Source organism: Physella acuta, unplaced genomic scaffold (genome assembly GCF_028476545.2).
Source record: "Physella acuta isolate Inbredline_101_S28 unplaced genomic scaffold, ASM2847654v3 ptg000431l, whole genome shotgun sequence".
Classification (NCBI taxonomy): Eukaryota; Metazoa; Mollusca; class Gastropoda; family Physidae; genus Physella; species Physella acuta.
The window spans coordinates 99,966-126,087 of NW_026731950.1; the positions used below are offsets into that span (position 1 = coordinate 99,966).

The 26,122-nt window shown below is 37.7% G+C and overlaps 1 protein-coding gene across 4 annotated transcripts in view; it reads left to right on the top strand.

The window, feature by feature from the left end:
• LOC131942881 (inverted formin-2) overlaps positions 1–26,122 on the top strand; it is a 111,870-nt gene that overhangs the window by 74,878 nt on the left and 10,870 nt on the right. For all 4 annotated transcript variants that reach the window (XM_059302842.1, XM_059302843.1, XM_059302846.1 and 1 more), the window contains 2 exons: positions 22,334–22,449; positions 24,965–25,124. In XM_059302842.1, coding sequence (XP_059158825.1) covers positions 22,334–22,449; positions 24,965–25,124 — 276 coding nt within the window. The remainder of the gene's footprint in view (positions 1–22,333; positions 22,450–24,964; positions 25,125–26,122) is intronic.

Sequence of the window (26,122 nt, forward strand, 5' to 3'; positions counted from 1 at the left end):
CTTCATCTATCTTTATCTCTTTAACATTTTCTCATCATCTCACAGTCAATCTCTTTATTTAAACAGTCTATTCCCTCTAGCAAGATGTCCTCATCACATATCTAAGCCTCTCTCGTCTTAACAAATATTTTTCCCATTTATTTTTCCTTTTTATTTTTTGTTCAGCTGTTCTTGTCGCGCACTCTATGAAGGTCGGGGGCGAGGGGGGAAAGGAGGATTTGGGAAGGGGTGCCCCAACCAAGCCGGGCTGCTTTTGTTTTTTAATTTATGTTAATAAACCGCAAGTTCCCTGGGCCGGCGCTACCTATAAGGCGAACTAGGCGGTCGCCTAGGGCGCTATCCCTAGGGGGGGGGGGGGGGGACGGACGCAAAAATGTGTAACCGCCATTATCAAAAAGTAGCTCATAATTAATAACTTTGATTATCTTTTATAAACTATAGACAGGGTATATACAAAGGCGTAGCGATCTATTTCGGCGAACAGGACGAACTATCAATTTTACACCCCCACCCCAAAATTAGGCCTATATAGGCCTACATTTTTTCGCGTTGGTGAAACTGCACCCCACCTCCCTCATTTGGAAAGGTCGGGGCGCTTTTTACCCCTCACTTTGCCGTTTTAGTTTAGTGACACGTAATTGATGTAGAAAACGATTAAATAAGTAGGCTACGTAATTTAAATTTTGAACATTTCAAACGGTTATCTAATTTTAATATTGATTTAGTGATCGCTCTAGTGCATCACGGGGCGTTCCAAAACTCTTGCAATTTTGGTTTTTAATAGGGCTTGTAAGTCTTGTTTTCTCTGACTTTGAATTACAAATCTGTTCTTGTGTATAGAGTTTTGAAATGACGGGGTGTTCAAAGTATCGTATTTTTATTTGGCGGTTGTCGTGTAGTTGTAGGTCTAGTGGAATCTGATTGGTAGTAGAGGAATGAGAATGTAGGTGATAAAGTATCGTAGTTCTGTAGTCCGGGAGTATCGAGCCTTGCTGTATTAAGGTTTTAAGATGTGTTTACCGTTATCGTTTCCAGTTAAATCTTTGTTGATTGGGAGTATGGTGAACTTAAGCGAGGTGGTGTCGTAGTTCTGGAGTATCGAGTCTAATTATGTTTAGGTATAGACGTTTGATATGCATTGTGAATGTAGTAGAGTTTGAGTATATCGAGAAGTCGAGTTTATCGTACGTTAGATCATTTCAATTCAGGACGAAATTGTCACGGAACACCCTAGAAAGAAAGGTAGGCGTCCTCTAGCTGAAAAATTTGGAGTGTTTTTAGGAATCTATAATACCACTCTTAAAGTATTAATATATAGTACGAGCCGCTATTTAGTTGTTTTTTTTTCTACTTTTCAGTAATTTATAATTTGTGAATTCGACAGTACCAATGCTGCCACTGAAAATATTTGCTTAAAAACACTAAACCCCCCCCCCCCTCCCCCCCCCCCCCCCCAACCTGAAAGCAGCCTCCTCTTAGTTACCTCCTCTAAGTTTAAAATCGTTTCAAACTAAATTATCTGCCCCTAATAGCCGTCACCAAATCCGTCTCTATGATTGTAAAATGTAAACAGCGTGACCACAGCTCACCAGACAATGTGGGGGTGGGGTGGGGGTGGTAGTGATAGTGATAGAGAGAAAGAGAGGGGACTGCAAGGAGGCGCTTGCAGCTTGTTTTCTAACGGCTAACAGAAGAGAATTATATATATAGATTATATAGGCTTTAATTGATAATTAGCCATAAACTTTGTTTTCTATTAAGTTATTATTTTTTAATATTTAAACAATATTTATTGCAATCTCTTAAAAAGTTACCCTTTTATGAATTTTTTAAGGCGTCCCATTATTATGGGGATCCAAAATTTAATAGATAAGAGGACAAGAACATCCGATCAAAAGTAATGCTTGTCATCAATATTGACTAAAGGTATGTTATAATAAAGCTACTGTTTATGATGTCAAGAACCTACAACTAAGTAGTCATTTGGTAAAATATATTGTTTTGACAAGTTTATACCATTAATATAAAAATTAATCATAATGATTTGTAATGAAATTTAAAGAGTTTGATTGTGTTTTTCAAGCATGTCTTAGTTACAGTTGGTTAATTTCCCTATTCTTGTGAAAGTTATTTCCCATGAATGAAATGTAGGTATTTGGATTTCAAAATGGGAGATAATTCGTTGCTTAACTTTATATTCATTTCAAATTCCTCGCCTTAGGTTGACCGCTTACTTTTTAATACAACTTTAAGTTATTATTTGCTTTTGTAAAAATTATATAGAGCAGAAGTTCTAAGCAAAATAGTTTGGTAGTTTTTTTTAGCATTATCAAGTTGAAAAACAAATACATCAGTAGCCGTTGTAGATTGCAATCTATATATATACTAGCCGTCCCGGCCAGGCCCTGCTCTGGCTTTTGTGAAAAACCTTTCTGTTAAAGACCTCAATTGTGTCTGGGTGTTCTTTCAATTAAAGCTCTTAGAGTTCACAAACTACAATTTAACTCACAGTTTATAACCATTTAACTGCAGATACATTAATTGTCTTGTTGTCAGTGCCAATGAAGTCAGGTATATTTTTTGTAAACATGATGAGCTTGATTAGTGTAACACTAACAAGGTGCTTTAGTCAACTCTTTGTATACTAGCGCAAGGGTTTTCCATAAATGGCATACTCTTGCAACGGAAATATTTGTTTGTTATTTTATATAATGCTTGTATATTACTGTATATTATAAGGGAAAAATTAATTTTTAAAACGTTTATTAACGTTTAAAATGTGGTTATTTTAAAAGTCAGTGTTGTGACATTATGTTTTTTTCCAAGGGTTATGAGAATGGGGCGCAATGGGTAAAAGCATGCGAAGATATGAAAATGGGGTATAAAATCCCTTAAACTTTATGTGACGACCCCATTATATCAAACAGAAAGTCCCTACGTTAGTAAAGAAAAGCTACCTTACCTGTGTTAGAAACTAACCAATAGGGTTGTGCGATATAGACAACACGACCTTAAGGTATTGATGGCTTTTGTGAACGTGATAAACATAGTGAGGACGTTAAGTAAATGACGTCATGTAACGGTGAGTTAGGTGGGCATGAACAAAATTGAGATAACAGCTCCATATGTTACTACTTATTTTTTTTTAAATAGTTATTAAATGAGTTCTTATTATAGCCATGTTTAATTTTTTTCTCTTTATAATCTTGTTCAGAAATAGTGGTATAAGGGAAATAATCGATGGCTCCTTTGTTAAATTCAGTTTTTACGGGATTAATTCCCTTGTACATAATTTGATCTTTTTTTTAGTATTTATAGAATTATTTTTTTAAAAAGCACATTGCAGTAATTTTGAGGCGAAAAAAATCAGGTGCCGCTATACATAAATGGAGTTCATTATTCCCAAAACGATTAAATTATGCAGTCTCAACCTTAGATCTCACGCTATAAATGGCAATGGCTTTGAGCTTCATTAAGTATGGGGGGTGGACGGGGGTGGACGAAGATTGCGTTCTTTTAAATTAATATTAAATATGGAGGATAATTTTAGGTCTACCCTCGAAGTATACAGAGCTACGGTAATGGCCGCCAAACTGTGCATGTACGCAGCGGGATTGGCTAGACAAATGAAGCCTCACGTCTGAGTTGAAGGTCCGATAACTGCGTGATGTTTAATTCCTTGTCGTTAACTCAGCACTCCATGATAGTGCTTAAATACATTCAGAGTATCAACTGTTATTAAAATATTATATTGCACATCCAATTTACATTATTGTTGTAGTTTATTATTTTTTTTTTCACCCATCATTATGTTGTGATTAAACATAATCGATGACGTTGTTAATTGAATATATTATACACTTCAACTATATCCGTTAAATAGCGAGATTTTTTTTTTTTTTTTTTAAATTTGAAACATAAAATTTAAGAAAAAAAACCTATATAAATACACATCAAAGCCATCTTTCTAAACAATAATCAGACATCTAAATAAAACAAAATAATTAAGAATACAAGTAGGTAGGCTAAAACTAAAACTAACTTGGAAAAGGTCAGCTGTAGGAGAAGCAGAAGCAGCCTGAATGTCGTGGACCAAACTTGAAGGAATCGCACTGAACCGAATACGATTGAGGGGTGGGGTGGCGTCCCTATGCTCCACAAGGTGTCCACGTGAATCATGACGATGAATACTGCATATTTTTTGACTAATTTGAAACCGATTTTTTTATTTCACAAGTTATATCTCAACCTGTTCTACGAACTTATTCTAAAAACAAGTCAGAACTTTTATAACTTTCATACTAATGCAGTCGCAAATCTCTCATCCATCTCTCATTTAACCCCCCCCCCCCCCCCCCCCGTCCTTACCCACCTGGCTCTAGGAGCGTCAACGTGTTTCTCCCCAGCCCCCACCTACTCAACTCCACGTCAGATTAAAACAACTGCCCCTGTATGAGATTCGTTGTGTTTAATATTCTGTGGGGCATGGGTAGGGTGTGTTTGTGTGTTTGTGTGCGGCGAGAGGAGGTATAGAGGGAGAAAAAAAAGCCGAGTGGGTTGGGTTTTTTTTTAATGGCAAGAAGCCAATCAATCGTGTGATCGATTACATCCCGGATTAGATTGGCCAGATTTGATATAAATCAGATTAACATCGCATGTGTGTTGTGTTTCTCTTCCCCGCCCCACTGTTATCAAATTCCCCTGTTCCCTATACTACCCCCACCACTATCTTTCCCCATCCCACTGTCATCGTTCTTCTGTTTCCTCTACCAGTTTCACTAGTGTCTCCCCCCACCCCGTTGTAATCAAGTTCCTCTGTTCCCTTTACCACTCTCACCATCTTCCCCCCACCCCACAGTAATCAAGCTCCCCAGTTCCCTCTACCATCCCCACCACTTTCTCCGCCACCACTTTCTTCTCCCCACCCCACTGTCATCAAGTTCCCCTGTTCCCTCTTCCACTCTCCCCAGGTTTCCATTTATTCCCTCATCCACCATCACCATGTCGCTACATCATCATCATCATCATCGCACACCACCACACCTGCTGTCTATTCACCCGTGATACATAGGCCCTATGTTTTCATATAATAATACAAAATTACTTCCTATAATTATCTACATGTAGCAGAACACTAACATAAAAATTGTATTTTATTGCAATTTAGCTTACCTGCTTGGACTTTATTCTTGTTGTTCTGTTGTTTGTTTTTTTCCTAAAAGTTATTTCCTGTTTAATTTTTACAACGGTATTTGATGTCTACCTACTTATTTTAACACGATGGTGGCATTTCGAGGTTTAAAACTGAATGTTAAAATTGAGATAAGTGTAAAATAGGTGTTAATAAAAAGCTATTTTCCTAAACCGTGTAAAACTGTACAAATCGACGCCAGCACTACAGTAAAGAAAGTTGCGTGACACTCCCCATACACCCTTGAAGCCACGCAGCTATTAAATCACATTAAGGGAACATTATTTAATCAATAACTCCAAGAGAAATTCTTGATTAATAATGTAAATTAGGTGGAAAAAATAGTATATTAATTAACAAAATCTTTAGTTTTTAACAATTTCATAGCCAACATAGGCTTTCAGTAATGATTTAGAGTTATCTCGCTTAGCGAATACGTCCAGTAGTCACCCGTGATTGCGTATCAATATTATCCCCTACTAAAATACCTGTCATAAATACATTTATTACCCCTCTACTATACTATATATTTACCCGGTGGGCGGTAATTATACACCCTCGGGGCTATCGGAAGTGCTCTGCCCTCGTCTTCTCCTCGTCCTGTACACCGCGATTAGAAATCCCGGCCCTCGCCGTAGACTTTTTCTCAGCGGCATTTTCCGGTCGTGCGGATTACACGGACGTTCGCGCGTTGTTGATGTTTGATTTGATGTGAGAGGTTAGCATCAGAGATAGGCATCAACTTTTCTGGATATGCAATATGTTGTCACTTGTTAAAATAATGTGGATATAAATATTTCACGCAGGCAGGATGTGAATGTTATTTAATAGTGATTTTGTTAATCATATCAGTTACTGTATCAGTGGTTCTTAATCTTTTAGGAGGTACCGAACCCCACCAGTTTCATGCGCACATTTACCGAGACCTTCTTAATAGTTGTATCGTCATCATTGACCAAAACCTGATCGTAAATCGTATGAGTCGAGTGTGTGTCTTGAACTCCTCCGAACCCATGAGACTGATCCACCGAACCCCTGAGGTTCGATCGAACCCCAGTTAAGAAACACATTATATAATATATATATATATATATATATATATATATATATATATATATATATATATATATATATATATATATATATATATGTACATACACACATATATATATACATATATATATACATATATTTATATAAATATATATATATATATATATATATATATATATATATATATATATATATATATATATATATATATATATATATATATATATGTGTGTGTGTGTGTGTGTGTGTATATAGTTTATACATTAACAATAAATAATATAGAATTATTAATATCAAGAAAATACTATTATTCCGTTCTGAAACTAATAATTATTAAAAAAAAAACAGCCTGTCATTAACATAACAAGCTCTGCAAAGGCAGCGCATGACATAAGCCTGGAGTAGATCTTAGTGTCGGACATTAGCCCCTGGATAATCCTTCCCCCCCCCTCCCCAACCCTGTTGTTTTGTTGTGATGACCGGTGACAAGGCGCCGTCAAAATTAGGTCAGGTGAATTAATTAATCCCTGGGCGACCGGTCGTGGGGGTGACGCATGGCTGATTTACACGGTGACTGCAGGCGTCAAAGATTCGTTCTGCGGTGCTGTGCCCCCCCCCCCCCCCCCCCCACAACAGCATCGTCTTGACGTTTGGTTGGGGAGGGAAGGGAAAGGTCTGCGCCAATTATGAAACACGGTGTTGGTTGTAGCGCAGTTTTTAGAGTAAAGGCGTTAATTAGATATTTTATTTTTCTAAAGAACATTATTAGATTATTCGTCTTTTTTTTAGAGATTTAGTCTGACTGAAATTCGACGTTTAGAATATTAAAATCGGTGTGTAGGCTATGTTTTAACTAAAAGAAAAAAAAAAACGTTTTTTCTTCATTTTAAACTAATAATTTTTTTTTTAAATTAAGATGGGCATTTTTATGACTATATGGATTGACTGCATGACTTGACGTTCTGATTTCATTGACGGACCGACTTCATGACTTGAAAGACCTAATTTAACTAGACGGACGACTATATGACTTGACAGCCCGACTTCATTACTATACGGACCGACTTCATAACTTGACGGCCCGACTGTATGACTTGACGGACCGACTGTATGCATCTACGGACCGACTATATGACTTGACGGCCATACTACCTGACTTGACGGCCGGCGGACATGACTGTTTTGTGTACCGTCTGTTGATCAACTAATCAGGAATGCGCGACGACTTTTGCGTGATCGTCACGGTGATTAATGTTTCCTGTTGCACGTTTCGTTAATTAGGCTAACCTCTAATCAGATAAGGGCCATTGTTGAAGAGTGGGTGGAATTTGGAACTGTTCTAGACAAATTGTTCTAGACAAATTGCACTGGACAAATTGCTCTGGACAAATTGCACTGGACAAATTGCACTGAACAAATTGCACTGAACAAATTGCACTGGGTTAATTGCACTGGACAAATTGTTCATTGAGGATAACGGGAAGTGCCGTAAATCAAAGAATGCTTTCGTTGGATTTTTTGTTTACAAATGCCAGTCATGTGACTTGATCACGAGACCTTCGATAAACACGAGCAGATGGTCGTGTGCTTGAAGTCTGTTCTGTGTGTTGATAAAATTAAGTACAGGTCCAGTCAAGATTAGAATTAGATCGTTTATTGTGCTGAATCCAGATTTTTAAATGTACGATATTTAGTTACGTGAAATTAGTGTGCGAGATATTTGAGTATTCAAGAAAATGTTTTGGAGATTTTTTAACAAATCTCTCAAAAATTTCAAAAATTACCCTCTTTATACAGGTTTCACTCAATAATTCATACATTTTTTCGGGCTATATTTTGTCAAAATGTCCATTCTGGTTGAATCAATTGTTTTTTTAATCAAACCAAACAGCATTAGCCCTGGGGTTAAGTTCTTAAGTTCTCGCTATCCCAACAAGGATAAAATGGGCTGGGGATTTATAAGAGCTTCTTAATTAATTGAGACGTGTCTCGTTCTCCATTAGATGGCCCGGCTAATGAAGGAGGTTTTAAAAATTTTTGAAATTTAAAAAAAATAATGATGCCAAAACTGGATCGGGGTAATAACACAAAAATGATATACACGACAAGAAAGACTTTTATGGAACTTTCATTGAAGTGACTGTAAAATATTGCAGTGTGTTTTAGTTAAAACTTGTAAAAAAAAATAATTGTTTCACATTGGACTAACTTTGTTTCCACCAAATTATCGAGCAAAATTGTGTTGGTTTTATTTTCCTTGTTCTTGCTTCTTTCTTAAATGCAATATTGGAAGTTCGTACTACATAGTAGACAAATAATCTCTAACGCGGTAACCCCCCCCCCCCCCCCCACACACACACACCTCTTTGTATTATTGCAAAGATAGACAACAGCTGTAGAGATTGTGTGCTGTTCTTACTAAAGAAGTTGATAGTTAATGCTAAGGAAGCTTTCAGCTGATTTCATAAAGGAATAATTTGTTTATTATTTCTGTAAAGGAATTTGTTTATGTTCTTGAAATGGCAAATGTTGGCTGTAATTTTAAGTGGAATAATTTGATGTTATAATCACAAAAGAGAAAGAATTCTTGTATTTTTACTATTATTACCAAGATAGGTTTTTACTCACCATGTAGAATCGCGAGCTAGAGTTTTCAGCTGATCTTATGAATGAATAATTTGACTATTATTTATGTGAAGGATTTTGATTGTGTTCTTGAAATGGCAAATTTTATGAGGAAGGATTTAATTTTATAGTAACAAAAGAGCAACAATTGGTACCGTTTTTACCAAGGTAGATTTGCACTCACCTAGTAGAACCGTGAACTATGGATAAACACAACCGTCCCTGGAGCCTCGCTCTACATAACCGACACCGCTTCCAGAGCCGCTCCCTGAAGTATCTCAACGAAACGGCCGGATATTCCATGTTCAGTCCGGAACTGACCTCAACCCCTCGCTGGCTGGACGACAGCTTCGATTCGGATTTCGATGACGACGACGGGTTTACCTGGTCAGACCACGACCCCCACGGTCATTCCCCCCAGTATTCCAGGACGACGCCCCTCCCCCGGGGTAACGACCGCAGGGTGGTCAGTCTCGGCACCTACACGCCGGACTACTGGCCAGGTGTGTTTGGTACCCGGCACACGTCCGTGTTGAACGAGAGGTGCCTGTCCGAGAGTCGTCTGGCTGACGTCTGCATGGACCGTTTCCTGTCCCGGTCGTGTATCTACCTCATCCGACGCCCGACCGTGGGGAGTTTCTGTAAACTGAGGCGTAAGCTGGCCACATGCGACTGTATCTGGATGCAGGATTTCCTAGGTAGGCGGGGCAAGCTTTAATTTTATTTATTTAACTTAAGCAGTGTTATTAACTAAATTAATCGCGGTACACGTTTTGTTATTATTTAGTTAACTTTAGCTGTGTTTTTAACTAAATCAGGGGTCTCCAAACTACAGTCCGCGGGCCGGATGCGGCCCGCGATGTCCTCTCATCCGGCCCGCGGAGATCTTTTTCTGCACGGAAAAAAAAACGTTTCTTGGTGATGGCTGAGGAGCTTTGCCCAAGAAAATCAAAGACATGCCTGGAAGAAACTGGCCCCCGAACTGAAATTTAATAATTAATGCGGCCCTCGGACTGAAAAGTTTGGAGACCCCTGAACTAAATTAATCGCGGTACAAGTTTTATTCTTATTTAATTAACTTCAGCTATATCGTTCACTTAAAGCTCAAGTTAAAAATAAATAAATATAATGTTAGAAGTGCTAAATTATTCATTTAGTATTAAACTAATGGGGGACGGGGTGGCCTAAGTGTTCGAGTTCGAATCCGGGTTCAAGTCGGCAGACCCTCCCTGAGTCCACCCAGCTCTGATGGGTACCTTACGTTAAGAAAAGTAAAAGATAGGTCACAGAAACATACCATCAGGTTTGGAAGCGGAACCTTACTTTTACTTTATTAAACGAATGTAGATAACGCCATTACGCGATAGATTACATCTGTATTCTATGGATGGGGAATGCAATTTTAAATAGATTTTATTTATCCAATAACACTGTTCGTGTTATAATTTAGGCTGGGTTATTATATTGATTCGGCCTAGTGTTAAGGCTAGGGTTAGGAATATAATATATATATAACATTGTTTTCACAAAAACGCGATCAGAATATTGAGGTTAAATCGAAGTGACTGTTTCCGACGCCATATTTAAATGTTGAAAGGCTTCAACTTATTTTCTAGGCTATCCAACCGGCAGATATTAAACTATCCTAGACATCTTCTACCAGCTTACGAGGACGAGAGTTGATTATGTGTTATTAGGTTTTCGTGGATTTTCCGACCTTTCGTGTAGGTTTTCCTGAAGTAATTTTGCGGACGTGATTACTAACTATAAGATACGGAAATTTTAATTTTTTAATTATTTTCATGCAACGGTGATGTGCTAAGCTCATGTCAAGGTTTAGGTTAGGGCTAGACCTACAATTTAATTCCTCCAGTGGGAAATTACGGAAAATTATTATAGACTATTCAATGAACAGATTAGGGATTATCGTCTTTCTGGGATTATCTTTCTGCCGAATCATAAATGTTAGAAGAGGATCGTTTGTTAGGTTAAGGTTAAAACATCTTCAGAAAAGTCTACTGATATATAGTGGTACCGGGGTCGGCGTAGTCGGGTAGGTAAACATCATGGCTGCTAAACCGAAAGTCCCGAGTTCGAAACCCTGGGAAGATAAGGTTCGATATCTAGGGACAAAATACCATAAAGGAGAGTAAACTCCAAAATCAAACAGCTGCTGCCTTGTAGTTTGTCCTTGGTTGAACAAATGCTATAGAAAAAGAAAAGCAGGCTGAAATCGGAGTCATATGGCGCATAACAGCTTGACTCGTTGTTGTGTTGGAGAAAATCACATCCAACATTACAATTAAGAGTGAAGAAGAAGTAGACAGTCGTAGCACAAATAATCCAAACATTAAAATAGGTTTAAGTATGCTACAAAGAGGACGGTGTGGTCGGGTAGTAGAGCGCTCGACTGCTATCTGTCCGGACCTGAGTCCGCAGGGCGTCTCTGAGTCCACCCAGCTTTAATGGGTACCTGACACGTTACGACAAAAGTAAAGGGGATGAGGCATAAGGCTGACAACACCATCCTTGCTGATCGTGGCCACAGCTATAAATTCCAACAGAGTATAAAGAAAAAACTCTGAGAAAACTGTCCCAGAATTCCAGAGTCTAGCACCGACAGACGGATTAGTCGACGTCTCACGCTCGTGATCCAGGCCAGTCATATGTTGACACTGACAAGCAAACGTTAATCCCTTGATTTGCATTTAAATTAAATCATCAACCGTTATTTATAGTTTGAAAAAATAAATAATGTTTTGTGGTTGTGTTTTTTTTTCTTGTGCTGTGCTGTTGTATTCACAAGTGAATTAAGTTTCATTTCGAGCCATGGGGCAGGAGAAATATAGTTGAACTGTTTGTTACCTAGGTATTCGAAGGGATAGTAGTTAAAGCCCTATGCCCAGCCGCCTTAACTACCCCTAAAGTGAGTCAGGTACCCGTGTGGAAAAGGGAGTTGAACCTGGATTTGAACTCGAAACCTTCGGATTAGCAGTCGTATGCTCTACCATTAGACTAAGCTTTCCCATGATTTTGTATCATAAAGGATACTTAAACTTAGACCTAGGGTTAAGTGTATAGTTAGAGTATCTTTATTTAATGCACTTTTTGATCACATCGGTACGACAAATGGAAAAAGACCTTTTAAAAAATAGGTATTGATTCTTGTAAAAACGATGACAAAATATCGTATCGAGTTTTCTTGTCTGCTGGTATCGAAATCTGTTTCAGGGATAGAATAAAGATAGCAGTTAGGATAGATTCTGATTTAAGTTACAATAGCGATACTACGAGAAACGTCGCTTCTAATACACCATGCAGACGTTTAAATAAGTACCAAAAGAATTCTAACATGACATGTTTGGTCCTCTTCACGCCCCCCCCCCCCCCTCAGCACACCAAGGACTCGAACTCCTGTTTGAGTGTCTCGGCACCGCCCCGCACCAGTGCTCTTTCTCGGCCATGCTGCTGCGCTTCGAGTGCGTGCGCTGCATCAAGAGCTGCATCAACTCGCACACCGGTGTGGAGTTTTTGGTCGCAGAGAGAAGAGAATACGCACCAAAGTTTGCAATCGGTAATGAGAAGGTTTTTTGTTTTGTTTTTCAAAACTATTTTTACTAACGAATAGCCTTTACTAATTTTAACATGTTTTCAATTATGTGAGTGAATTCATTTTACATAAAAATAAGACTTTGTACAGTGGCGTAGCAAAGGGGTGGGAGGGGGGGGGGGGTCGAATTGGCGAAACGCTAAATGTGGTTTTATTTCCTCTTTGATAATATTCCACGTGAGCTGTAAAATGCAGGGTCCGACCTGGGCGCCAAAATATGTAATTCACCCACACCCTCCTGTAACATGGTGCCTGTTGGTGATCTATAGATAATTTTCTGTATTGCTAATGTATACTACTAATAACAATATCACGTGACTTAAGCATTGTATATGCACTATAGAGTTAGACATACCATGACTGTAAATAAGTTAACCGTAACCCATAACATGTTCTGTAGAAATGAATGTAAACCTCAAACCCTGTCAAAGCCTTGTAATAAGGTAAACCTAGCTTAATTGTGCCCAAAAAATTTAAACTGAATAAACTACACATTCAGACTTGACGGTTCGTAGAGCAGGTGAAGTAGAGTCCATTTGGGTTTTTTTTTTGGACAGGCTGTAGGGACAGCTGTATGCCCAGCCTTCCTGGACTCGGAGTAGGTACACATCATAGTGTTTCTTTCAGACATTTTTTGTCCGGAGGTATGGGGGTGGGGGGGGGGGGTGGTTGGATAATGGTCAACGAATATATTATCTTTATAAATTCTTATAAATGCCACCTCCCCACCCCCAAATTGATGATTGAAAGAAACCCTGATCATACTTGAAACCCCCATTAGCACTGCAATAAAAACTTATTTTAATTATATATTCCGACAACCAGACCGTAGTAAAACTTTTAGGCGTTGTCTCAAAGATTTACCTTTTGATGTTGTCTATGAAACCATCCATCATCCGCGGATTAAGCCATAAAATATTTCACTCAGCTCAGCGCAGTGGTAGACCAAAAACAGGATGTTGTGGTTGGCACATTTGTCTTCATAGAACAAAAATGTTTCTATTTTATATTAGTCATTTTTTAAATACACTTTTTGCGTTATTAAAGTATGGGGCGATTGTTACACTTTTTAGCCTTCCTTGTTTATACCCGCGGTGGTTTAGTTTAAGGGGCGGTTAATGTGCAAGTTAACCTGTATGATATTTCGTGTTAATAAACTATGGTTTGCCCAATATTAGCCTTGGAAAATTTCTCATAGTTTCTTCTGCTTTTGATTGGTTACTTTGACCTTTAGAGATTATCCCCCTTGATTCACGATTACTATGTCCAATTATAAAATTAACTCTATCAATTAAACCTGCCTTTTTATCTTAATTTACCAAGCCAATCGTTCTTTGCTTGTAAAATGTTGCTATAATTATAATCTTAATTTGCCAAACCATACGATCTTTGCTAGTTAAGTGTTGAGTCTAGCAACTAAATCGCACTATTTTTTTTTACTGTAAACTAAAGGGAAGCTAAGGCCTCTGTAAATAGCCTGGCTATGAACAATGTTGGTCTCAGAGTAGCTGACTGCTGTAAATATGGGCTCTGTGGGAGATTTACGGCACCGGTCCCATGGTGTAACGTGAAGATAGATGACCCCTGGCTACTTGCTGTAGCAGACGGTCTTTATGCTCCGTTATCTACCACTAAAGGCTGTTTGTGATTGTCTCCCTTAAGTACTCTACCACTATTGCCTATTTTGATTGTCTCCCTTTAGTCTACAACTATTGCCTATTTCTGATTGTCTCCCTTTAGTCTACAACTATTACCTATTTCTGATTGTCTCCTTTTAGTCTACAACTATTGCCTATTTTGATTGTCTCCTTTTAGTCTACAACTATTGCCTATTTTGATTGTCTCCTTTTAGTCTACAACTATTGCCTATTTTGATTGTCTCCTTTTAGTCTACAACTATTTCCTATTTTGATTGTCTCCCTTTAGTCTACAACTATTGCCTATTTTGATTGTCTCCATTTAGTCTACTACTATTGCCTATTTTGATTGTCTCCCTTTAGTTCTCTACCACTATCGGTTCTGATTATCTCCCGTAAGTCCTCTACAACTATTGCCTATTTGTGATTGTCTCCCGTAAGTCCTCTACCACTATTGTCTGTTTGTGATTGTATCCCTTTAAGGCAAATCTTAGTAGTCTTTCACGTCATTATCTTTCGCTACCATGTTTTTTTTCGTTAGCTAATTTTATCAAGCCCTGTTCTTCACAGAAGGTCGTCCTAACATTGCTCTTTAACTAGATATCTCAAGATAGAAAAAAAAATCGTCCTCAATTTCCAATTTATTTCAAGTTGTTAAAAAAAAAAGTTATTTTTATCTTTAGTCGATCAATAGCGTCGTCTGTGGGAAATTACGTCAAGGTTATTTATAAACTATAGGGTAATAACATCAATGGCGTAGCCAGGATCGTCTCAAGGGGGGGGGGGGGGGGGGTTCCAATTTTCACCCGGGGGCAAACTTTCGATTTGCACCCCCCCCCCCCTCAAACTTTCGATTTGCACCCCCCTCAAACTTTCGATTTGCACCCCCCTCAAACTTTCGATTTGCACCCCCCCCCCCACCTTCAAACTTTCGATTTGCACCCCCCTCATACTTTATATATATATGGGGGGGTTATGACCCCCCTAACCCCCCCCTGCCTACGCCACTGAATAACATCATATCTTCCTTCTCTTTAGCTTCACGTTGTGTCATGTGTTAACTTAATGAGTTTTTGTCTTTACTTAACTCTGGCAGCTTTTTGGCTGATGTTTAATTGAGGAGTTAGTGTCTCGTCCTCACTCAACTATAGCGTCTGTCATTTGACGCTTACTTGAAGATTTTCGTCTTCAATAAACTCTCGGCGTTTGTTTTGTTAATGTTAACTTCGTGGGGAGTTTTCGTCGTCACTGGCTTTTGTATTGTCCCTTTTGTTACCAGGTTATATTTAATGACTATTTCTAGAGACTTCATTTGGGGTCATGATCTATCAACCCTCACAAAGACCTTACTTTAACAATCAAGATTTGGATTAGTTAACATGTTTAATTCTATTTCGTACGGTTGTGTTTATTCTTTCTTGTATGCAAAGTCAGTATTCGGTTGCTAGGAGGACAATTTCTTTTCCAATTCGGGATGAAACAAAACATTTACCCATCAACCCCTCACTACCCTCCCCCCCCCCCCCCCCCCCTTCCTCCACCTCAGGTTGAGTTGCACTTCCGGTTATTTTCGAAATCTTCTATCAGAGAGTCTATAACAGCAACAGCCTAGAGGCTATTTGTCCGATTCTTGAAAGGTCGTCACGTTTGAAACTAGAACAAAAAGCACTCATAGCAAGCTGGTGGGTAAACTATATGAGTTGCCGCGATTTTAGGCGTGTTGTTTTCGGCAATATTGTATAAAACATATAATTTAAGAAGTATCGTTTAAGGCATATTGTTAAAGACACATTGTTTTAGGTATATTGTTTAAGGCATATTATTTGAGGCATATTTTATTTGGAAAACTATTTAGGCATATTGTATTAAGAAAACTATTTAGACATATTGTAATAGGAAAACTATTTAGGCATATTGTATTAGGAAAACTATTTAGGCATATTGTATTAGGAAAACTATTTAGGCATATTGTATTAGGAAAACTATTTAGGCATATTGCATTAGGAAAACTATTTAAGCATATTGCATTAGAAAAAACTATTTAGGCATATTGCATTAGGAAAACTATTTAGGCATATTGCATTAGAAAAAACTATTTAGGCATATTGCATTAGGAAAACTATTTAGGCATATTGTATTAGGAAAACTATTTGGGCATATTGCATTAGGAAAACTATTTAGGCATATTGCATTAGGAAAACTATTTAGGCATATTGTATTAGGAAAACTATTTGGGCATATTGCATTAGGAAAACTATTTAGGCATATTGCATTAGGAAAACTATTTAAGCATATTGCATTAGGAAAACTATTTGGGCATATTGCATTAGGAAAACTATTTGGGCATATTGCATTAGGAAAACTATTTAGGCATATTGCATTAGGAAAACTATTTAGGCATATTGTATTAGGAAAACTATTTGGGCATATTGCATTAGGAAAACTATTTAAGCATATTGCATTAGGAAAACTATTTGGGCATATTGTATTAGGAAAACTATTTAGGCATATTGCATTAGGAAAACTATTTAAGCATATTGCATTAGGAAAACTATTTGGGCATATTGCATTAGGAAAACTATTTGGGCATATTGTATTAGGAAAACTATTTAGGCATATTGCATTAGGAAAACTATTTAGGCATATTGTATTAGGAAAACTATTTAGGCATATTGCATTAGGAAAACTATTTGGGCATATTGCATTAGGAAAACTATTTAGGCATATTGCATTAGGAAAACTATTTAGGCATATTGCATTAGGAAAACTATTTAGGCATATTGTATTAGGAAAACTATTTGGGCATATTGCATTAGGAAAACTATTTAGGCATATTGCATTAGGAAAACTATTTAGGCATATTGTATTAGGAAAACTATTTGGGCATATTGCATTAGGAAAACTATTTAAGCATATTGCATTAGGAAAACTATTTGGGCATATTGTATTAGGAAAACTATTTAGGCATATTGCATTAGGAAAACTATTTAAGCATATTGCATTAGGAAAACTATTTGGGCATATTGCATTAGGAAAACTATTTGGGCATATTGTATTAGGAAAACTATTTAGGCATATTGCATTAGGAAAACTATTTAGGCATATTGTATTAGGAAAACTATTTAGGCATATTGCATTAGGAAAACTATTTGGGCATATTGCATTAGGAAAACTATTTAGGCATATTGCATTAGGAAAACTATTTAGGCATATTGCATTAGGAAAACTATTAAGGCATATTGCATTAGGAAAACTATTTAAGCATATTGCATTAGGAAAACTATTTGGGCATATTGCATTAGGAAAACTATTTGGGCATATTGCATTAGGAAAACTATTTAGGCATATTGCATTAGGAAAACTATTTAGGCATATTGTATTAGGAAAACTATTTGGGCATATTGCATTAGGAAAACTATTTAAGCATATTGCATTAGGAAAACTATTTGGGCATATTGTATTAGGAAAACTATTTAGGCATATTGCATTAGGAAAACTATTTAAGCATATTGCATTAGGAAAACTATTTGTGCATATTGTATTAGGAAAACTATTTAGGCATATTGCATTAGGAAAACTATTTAGGCATATTGTATTAGGAAAACTATTTAGGCATATTGTATTAGGAAAACTATTTAGGCATATTGCCCTCTCCTTTCCAGCAACCTTTTTTGAACGTTCGGCTGATTACTGAAATACAGCTGTTTATTGATTTTCTTGTCCCGTTATGGGAATGATGTTTTATAACCCTCGCTTTTAAATCACGACTGCCGCTAACATCGTCCATAACGCTGATATGTGTTACAACATATATACTAGGACAAAAGAAGCAGTATACATTCTACATTGTTTATAATAACACTTTTAATTAGTTAACAGGTACGATCTAAATTAGCGCTGGTTTAAAGCTAAACTTATCATCTAACTCTGTTGTCGTAGAGTACATGTTTAGACCAGACGGTCTAATGGGAACAGTTAACTATAGCCTCTGTTTCTCTGACCCCGGCATTTGATGCGATATTGAGGTCCGCTTTATTATAAACGCCTATAGGTCTTTACTTTCCCATCTGGTATGTGCTCTTCATAGCTGGGTGGACTCAAGAGCGTCATACAGACTTAAGCCCACGAACTGAACTTTATACTTGCGGTGTAGTACATGTGTGTTCAGGGACGGAGTAGCCTAGCGGTAGAGAGGTGGACTGCTATCCCGTAAGTTTCGAGTTCAAATCCAGGTTCAAGTCGGTATACCGTCCCTGGGTCCACCCAGCTGATAGGTACCTAACTCACGTTAGGGTAAGTAAAAGCGGCTGGGCATAGTGCTGACCACATTATCCCTTCATATGCCGAGGTCACAGAAACAAGTGAACTCTACTTGCCCCATAGACCGTCAGGTTTGAAAGGAATACTTACTAGTTCATGTGCGTTCGACTACAATAATGTTGATGTACTCTCTCAATTTTTCTCAGTGAACACGTTTCACTCTCCCTTGACTGCTTGATATTCGAACCTAGAGCCGAGCGAATCAGTAACTACAATTCGTGTCGACGTTTTGTCCACACTGTAATTCTGTAATCCGCCTTGTGTTCCCTTAAGAACCTAAAGTACAGTTACTGTCATCAAATTTTCAACACATCTAAGCTTTTCCTCTTGAATAGGACATTGTTTCCGAACAATATGTCAACCCATTTATCTAATGACTGTCCCGCCTGCTGGATATACACTGTTTACATAGCCAATATCAGCAAGCACTGGCTGCCTGAAAATCTGGAACCGTCTCGTTTTTGACGCTATTCTCGACCTTGTGCTCGTAATGTAATCCCGTGTTTATCATCTCGTTTTTGTGTCGCTCCAGCTTTCTCGGTGACACAAATCTCATTTTCTCTGTGGTGGTTGGTTGTGTGTTCAGCTTAGATTTACATATTTGGATTGTTACTGTGTTTGGTTTTACAGATTTGGACTGTGTTACTCTAATTGTTTTAGCTTTGGACTGAATTACTTTGTTGTTTGGTTTTACAGATTTGGACTGTTTGGCTTTAGAGCTTTGGACTGAGTTAGTGTGTTTGGTTGTACGCATTCTTACACTGACTATTGTATGATGTTATTTGTCCTTACTGTTTGATTATGCACGTTGTGTTGAATAGTGTAGTTTTCTTTGCATTATCTACGGGTATTATTTTTTAGTGCTATATACATCTTTATAGTCTTTACGCATGGATATACACTTCTAAAAAATACACAGAGATACGAAATAACTATTTATTGCTATACAATGTTGTATTCTCGTGGTAACTTATACCGATTCCTACAATTGGATACTTTTTATGTGCCCTTTGTATAAGCCCATCGAACTGTTTATTTGCTTAGTAATAATTGTAATCTAACATTATGTAGGGTGATAATAGCATAGGTTATTAAGAAATGACAGCAGAGGTCACCCTATATTTCTTTAAATAAATTCTTTAAATTCTTCTTCTTCGTTCTTCTAGTGTTGGAATGGACTCCGATTTTTTTATGTTCTTCCTTAACCTTTTTCCAACCAAGAACAAGCTACAAGGCAGTAGTTGTTTGATTTTAGAGTTGTCAATCCTAGATGAGTTGCTGTCCTCATCTAACGAGCATCACCCCCCCCCCCCCCCGGGGTGTTTGAACTCGGGACTTTTCGGTTCAGCAACTATGAGCTCAACAGATCCGACCACGCTTGACTTTCAACCTTTAAATTTTCATGTTGTAGATCTAAAGAACAAAACCGATGCTAGTTGTTTTTTTGTTTTTTTTTGCATGCTGGCATTAAATGTATCACTAAAAGTTATCGACTACACAGCTTAATGTATTAATTAGCATACTCTGTGTCCATACATTGCTACACAGATTCGTGTCGTTATATTACCATACCATTACCCATACTAGGTCGTTGGTTACCCAATCAGTACCGATAGACTGTTCCATTGACCAATACATCGATTAGGTATTTCCTGAGGTGACGTCAGTCTGTTAGTCAGGCGGGTATTGATTGCTAATGGGATTCCCTGCCAAGGCTAATGGGTTTCCCCCGTCTAGTTAATTTTACTTAGGTTTATACTGTTGTTCATTTTTTTTTATTTACGTACTGCGTTATTGTTGGTAAACTGTTGTTTTACGCTAAGAGTTTAATCAGAAGAAAATGTAAAATAAAAACCATTTTAAAATAGGTAAATGGAATCTTTATATTGATTCATCTTCTTTTTTTCTCCTGCTCATGCCCAAGACACAAGAGGCAGATGAAGTAGAGTTGATCAGTTTGAATGACCTCGGCATACATGGGGATAATGTGGTCGGCATTATGCCCAGACGCCTTATCCAGAGGCGTAATGATACTTCCCGGCGCCCGGGGACAAACTTCTCAATTCGGCGCCCCCCCCCCCCCCATATATTATTTATATTTATAATGCAAAACTGCAGTTACAAAGAGCTTTTAATTTTTTTTCTCAACCCATATGTACCTTCCCCCGCCCCCTCTCCCCTCGCTACGCCTTTGCCTTTATCTCCCTAACATGGGTCAGCTACCCATCAGAGTTGAATAGACTCGGGAACGTCTTAGAAACTCTAGCCCGGGATTCGAACTCGCGACTTTTTATATCGATTAGTCCCAAAGTAAAGCTATAACCCATAGAATAGCCTATACACGAGTTTCGACAAAATGTCTTTGTCAGAAAAAAATGCTGTTAAAAGCAAGAGAAAAATTAGATGAAATAAAATTAAACTCGCCAACTCCATCCACCTTGCGCTTGGCGCCCGATCAATACGTCATCGATCCGCGGGATTTCCGCGGCTATTTTTAGCCCGAGTCGCAGCGTGAGTGGCCGACTGGTGCGAATTTCCCAGGCTTTGTTGTCTCTGTTGAACTCGGTTCTATTTTTAGACGTTATACTCTTAGGTCAGACAAAATAGCATCACATTTCTCCGGAGAATCACATTTTTAAAATGTTGACGTGTTCATTGACTCGAATTTCTAATACTGTTGTGTAGTGACTATTCAATAAGCTCGCATTTGTGTTCAACATTTCTGATTTAATTTGTGTGTAGTGCATATAATTTCTTATTACGTTGTGTTTAGTGTCTATGATTTACATAAATGGCCTTTAAATAGATCGCCAATTTCATATGCGGATACGTTTAGCAGCCTATTGCTTGCATAGATTTCAAATAGGACCTGCACAAAAAATCTATTTTCATTTTTAGTTTGGTATAGTACTTTTAGTTGTGCGCTTTGGTGCACCAGGTTTTATAGTGCTATTGTGTGTAGTTTGTTGACGGTAGAAATTATAAATTTGAATCATGGTGAGAGAACAGTGTGAAGGAGTAAAGGGAAATAAACCGAATGAAGTGAAGAAAAATAATTTAGGTAAGAGTTGCTGTTACTTTTTTTGGAACGTTTTTAACGCACTACGTCTTATTTTTGTAACAAATTTTGTAATCACTGTGCGTAATAAAAGATACTATTTTTAAAGTACTACTTACGTAAGTTCAGGCCTTTTTTTCCAACATCATAGTTATTTTTTTCAAAGTTTATAAAGCAATATTATTACACCACTCATATAGTCTACTGATACACTGTAGCAAAACGTGGGCAGGTGCACTATTCCCCCCCCCCCAACTATCAATATAAACCTCTATTGGAAACACTAGCATAGCCTTATATTGTGTCTCTAAGAACATGTAAGCCACTTGTCTCCTTATTCATCCTACTATTCCGTTCGTGCTAAACAACACTTCTTGATACCAACCACTAACACCATATAGGTCTATCACTGTATAACAAAATGATAAACAGCCCACTAACCTTTCATAATGTAAGTCTTTATGTTTCTCTACCTGCATAATTAATTATACCTTCGTCAATATACATTTACATGTCTATTTCTATACCTGTATCTACTTAAATATATTTCTACCTGTAGGCCTATGCATTTATCCTACATCTACACTATACACCAGAATGTTCTTCTACCTGTACACTTTGATGCTACATGTATGCTTTGATGTTACATGTATGCTTATATACCTAAATACTGTTTTTTACTTTTCTAGATCTATACTTTAATTCTGTATACTTCTCTACCTGTATAGGCCTACTTATATAAACTAGGACCAGTTAAACCATGTTTAGTTTACAATATTGGTAGTTCTCCCACAAATTATTTCCTATACTAAAGTCTGACATTGTCCCCCTTCAACCAGCTATGGACACCAACAATGCCATGGTCAAGAAACAGGTGGTCGAACTGCTCTCCGCCCTGTGCATGTACTCACAAGATGGCTACCAGTTGGCCATGGACGCTCTCGACACGTTTAAGGTAGGTCACATAGTTGGTGATGGTGTGGTCATATAGTCTGGTGATGATGTGGTCATATATAGTCAGTGATGATGTGGTCATATAGTCTGGTGATGATGTGGTCATATATAGTCAGTGATGATGTGGTCCTATAGTCTGGTGATGTGTGGTCACATATAGTCAGTGATGGTGTGGTCACATATAGTCGGTGATGATGTGGTCACATATAGTTGGTGATGGTGTGGTCACATATAGTCAATGATGGTGTGGTCACATAGTTGGTGATGGTGTGGTCACATATAATCGGTGATGGTGTGGTCACATATAGTCTGGTGATGGTGTGGTCACATATAGTCTGGTGATGGTGTGGTCACATAGTCAGTGATGGTGTAGTCACATATAGTCAATGATGGTGTGGTCACATATAGACTGGTGATGGTGTGGTCACATATAGTCGGTGATGGTGTGGTCACATATAGTCTGGTGATGGTGTGGTCACATATAGTCGGTGATGGTGTGGTCGGGTGGTAGAGCGCACGACTCCTAGACCGAAAGCCTCGAGTTCGGATCCCGTACTCGAGTTTGTAGGACGTCCCAGAGACAAGTCAGCGCAGATGGGTACCTGGTTTACATAAGGAAAAGTAATGGTACCTGGGCATAGAACTAGCAACTATCCCACTTTGCCGAGATCAGAGAACTAATGAACTCTACTTCATCTGCCCTACTGACCACCAGTTGACCACCAGGTCTGAAAGAGTAATAGACAGATATGTTTTATTTCATAATTAACTTCAGTTGACTTGAGCGAATTTACTCCATCAATTTACTTGTATAGTCATGATTGTCACTGGGTGGTAGAACGCCCATGAGTCCACCCAGCTATAATGGGTACCTGACTGAGGGAAAGTAAAGGCAGCTGGACATAGTGCTGACCACACGATCCTTTCGTATGCCGAGGTCAAGAAACAAATGAACTATACTTCATCTACCTCAGGATCACTTGGTCTAAAGAGGAATTTTTACTTTTTTACTTTCTCGTATATACGAAGTATAGAGAAAGTATTGTAATCGTGCACAAAAATCACTTGAAATTTTAACATCTTTCACCGTATTACACCTCAGTCCTTCATCACATCCGAGGTTTAGAGGACTTATTTTAATCGGGCAAAAATTATCAATCCAGATTTATCAAAACTAAGAGGTTTTATGCGTAATCCAGTCTGAAAAACTGGGCTTTGCAATTCTGTCCGTATGTCTGTGTGTCTGTGTGTGTGTGTGTGTCCGTGTGTAAACACGATAACTTGAGTACCGTTACAGCTAGGTTGATGAAATTTCATATATAAGTATTTTATCAAAATCGTAGATCCGTATCAACTTTTGAGCGATTTCCAATAACCGGAAGTGGTACTTTTTCTACTTTGAATTTTTCAAAAGCCTATAACTTGAGTACTATTTCAGATAGATAAATGAAATTCCACAAGTAAGTATAAGATCTAATTCTCTACCTTATGTTAAATTTTGAGTAGCTTCCGTTGACCGGAAGTAGTAATTTACGCTACTTCCGATTTCTCAAAAAACTAATGTAAATTTATTAAGTACTAATACTATTGCGCACTATTATACACACCTTTATTAGGCGTTCGCTTGGTGCGCAATTGTTTTTTACTGAGATTCTATTCTATTTTTAAAAGTTTAAGTATTTAAAATGGATTAAAAATCATAACTATATCCCCAGTTACCATCCCCTGTTGTTTTATATAAGAATATTCGAGAAAGTTTAGGGGAGATCACTACCGGTTTATTTTACTTTCTCGTATATACGAAGTATAGAGAAAGTCTTGTAATCGTGCAAAAAAAAAATCGAGATTTTTACAAATCTCGACGTTTTATACCTCACTGATACGGAAAAACATAATTTTGCAATCTTGTCCGTATGTCTGTGTGTGTGTGTGTGTGTGTGTGTGTGTGTGTGTGTCCGTGTGTAAACACGATAACTTGAGTACTGTTACAGCTAGGTTGATGAAATTTCATATATAAGTATTTTATCAAAATCGTAGATCCGTATCAACTTTTGAGCGATTTCCGATAACCGGAAGTGGTACTTTTTCTACTTTGAATTTTTCAAAAGCCTATAACTTGAGTACTATTTCAGATAGATAAATGAAATTTGATATGTATGTAGAAGATCTAATTCTCTACCTTCTGTCAAATTTTGAGTAATTTCCGTTTATCGGAAGTACTTATTTACGCTACTTCCGATTTCTCAAAAAACGCTTGTAAATTTATAAAGTACTAATAATATTGCGCACTATTATGCACATCTTTATTTAGCGTTCACTTGGTGTGCATTTCTTTTTATATTCTATTTTTAAAAATTTGAGTATTTAAAATGGATTAAAAATCATGTCTAGAAGTCTATATCCCGAGTTGCCATCCCCCGTAGTGTTATATTAGAATATTCGAGAAAGTTTAGGGGAGATCACTCCCGGTTTATAACTAAACAAAGTAATGTAATGTTGTTTTTGTTTTCTTGTAGATAATGAAACAAATGAGGTACAGATTCTCATTAATTTTAAACGAGCTGAAATCCTCCGAGTTGACACCCTACAGGACGTCCCTGATGGCTTTCATCAACTGTATCCTGTGTGCATGTGAGGACCTGCACGAGAGGAACAAGATCAGAAGCGAGTTTGTAGGTGAGTACACCTTCAGCACCTGCCTACAGGTTATGTAAATAAGGTATAACATAACCTATTTCTTAAACTGCAAGTAGCTAGATGCTAAGCAATGCTGGTGTACACTAATTAATGACGGGTGATAAGATGTATTAAGTGATTGAACATTGTCAGAGGCGTTGCTAGATGAGTGCGGGTAGGGCGGCCGCCCGGGGCGCCGACTTTAAGAGGGCGCCAAACTGGGTAGGATAAAAAGTAAATTAACTAATTTTGAGCTGTATTACTGCATTATGCACGGTCAAAGTTCAGGAGATTGCTCTCCTGGTTGATTCAACGGTTATTTACATCGATGTTTTGACATCATAATTAAAACGCATCCCCCCCACCACCCCTAAACCATTTTCCAAAGGGGGGGGGGGGGGCGGACAAAATTTGATAGGTCGTCCACGGTGCTTAATGGGTCGCTACGCCTCTGACCAGTGTATGACCAATGTATCTAAATCTCTAGTTACATGTAAATAATCTGATCTTGTTATAATGACCAGGTACTGTAAGAGGCACTATAAAAGTTAAATAACCAGTTAATACTGTGCAGCCAAATGACCAGTTAGTAGGAATGACCTGTTAATGTAAATGACCAGATTATAGTAATGATAAGTAACTAAATAATCACTACGTTAAGCTTAGCTAGGGGTTGTAATTTTGAGTTTAGAGAGTACTGAAGGCTAGGTGATGTGTTCGCACGATTTCTTTATTATAGATCTAGTTTTGTATAGGCTACCTACTCATAGACTAATCGCATACTATCAGCTCAAAGAAAACGATGCTTGTATTACATTTAATGCTATTATTTACCAAGTAACTTTCAATTGTGTAATGCCTGGAAAGCTAATTAGTTGTTAATTTCTGAAAACTGATGCTATTTTTAACAAATAACTTTGTCAGTACTTATAAAACCTGATATATTGAATTATATTGCCTTTCAGTTAAGTAACTTTATATTAGGGCCAACTCATAAA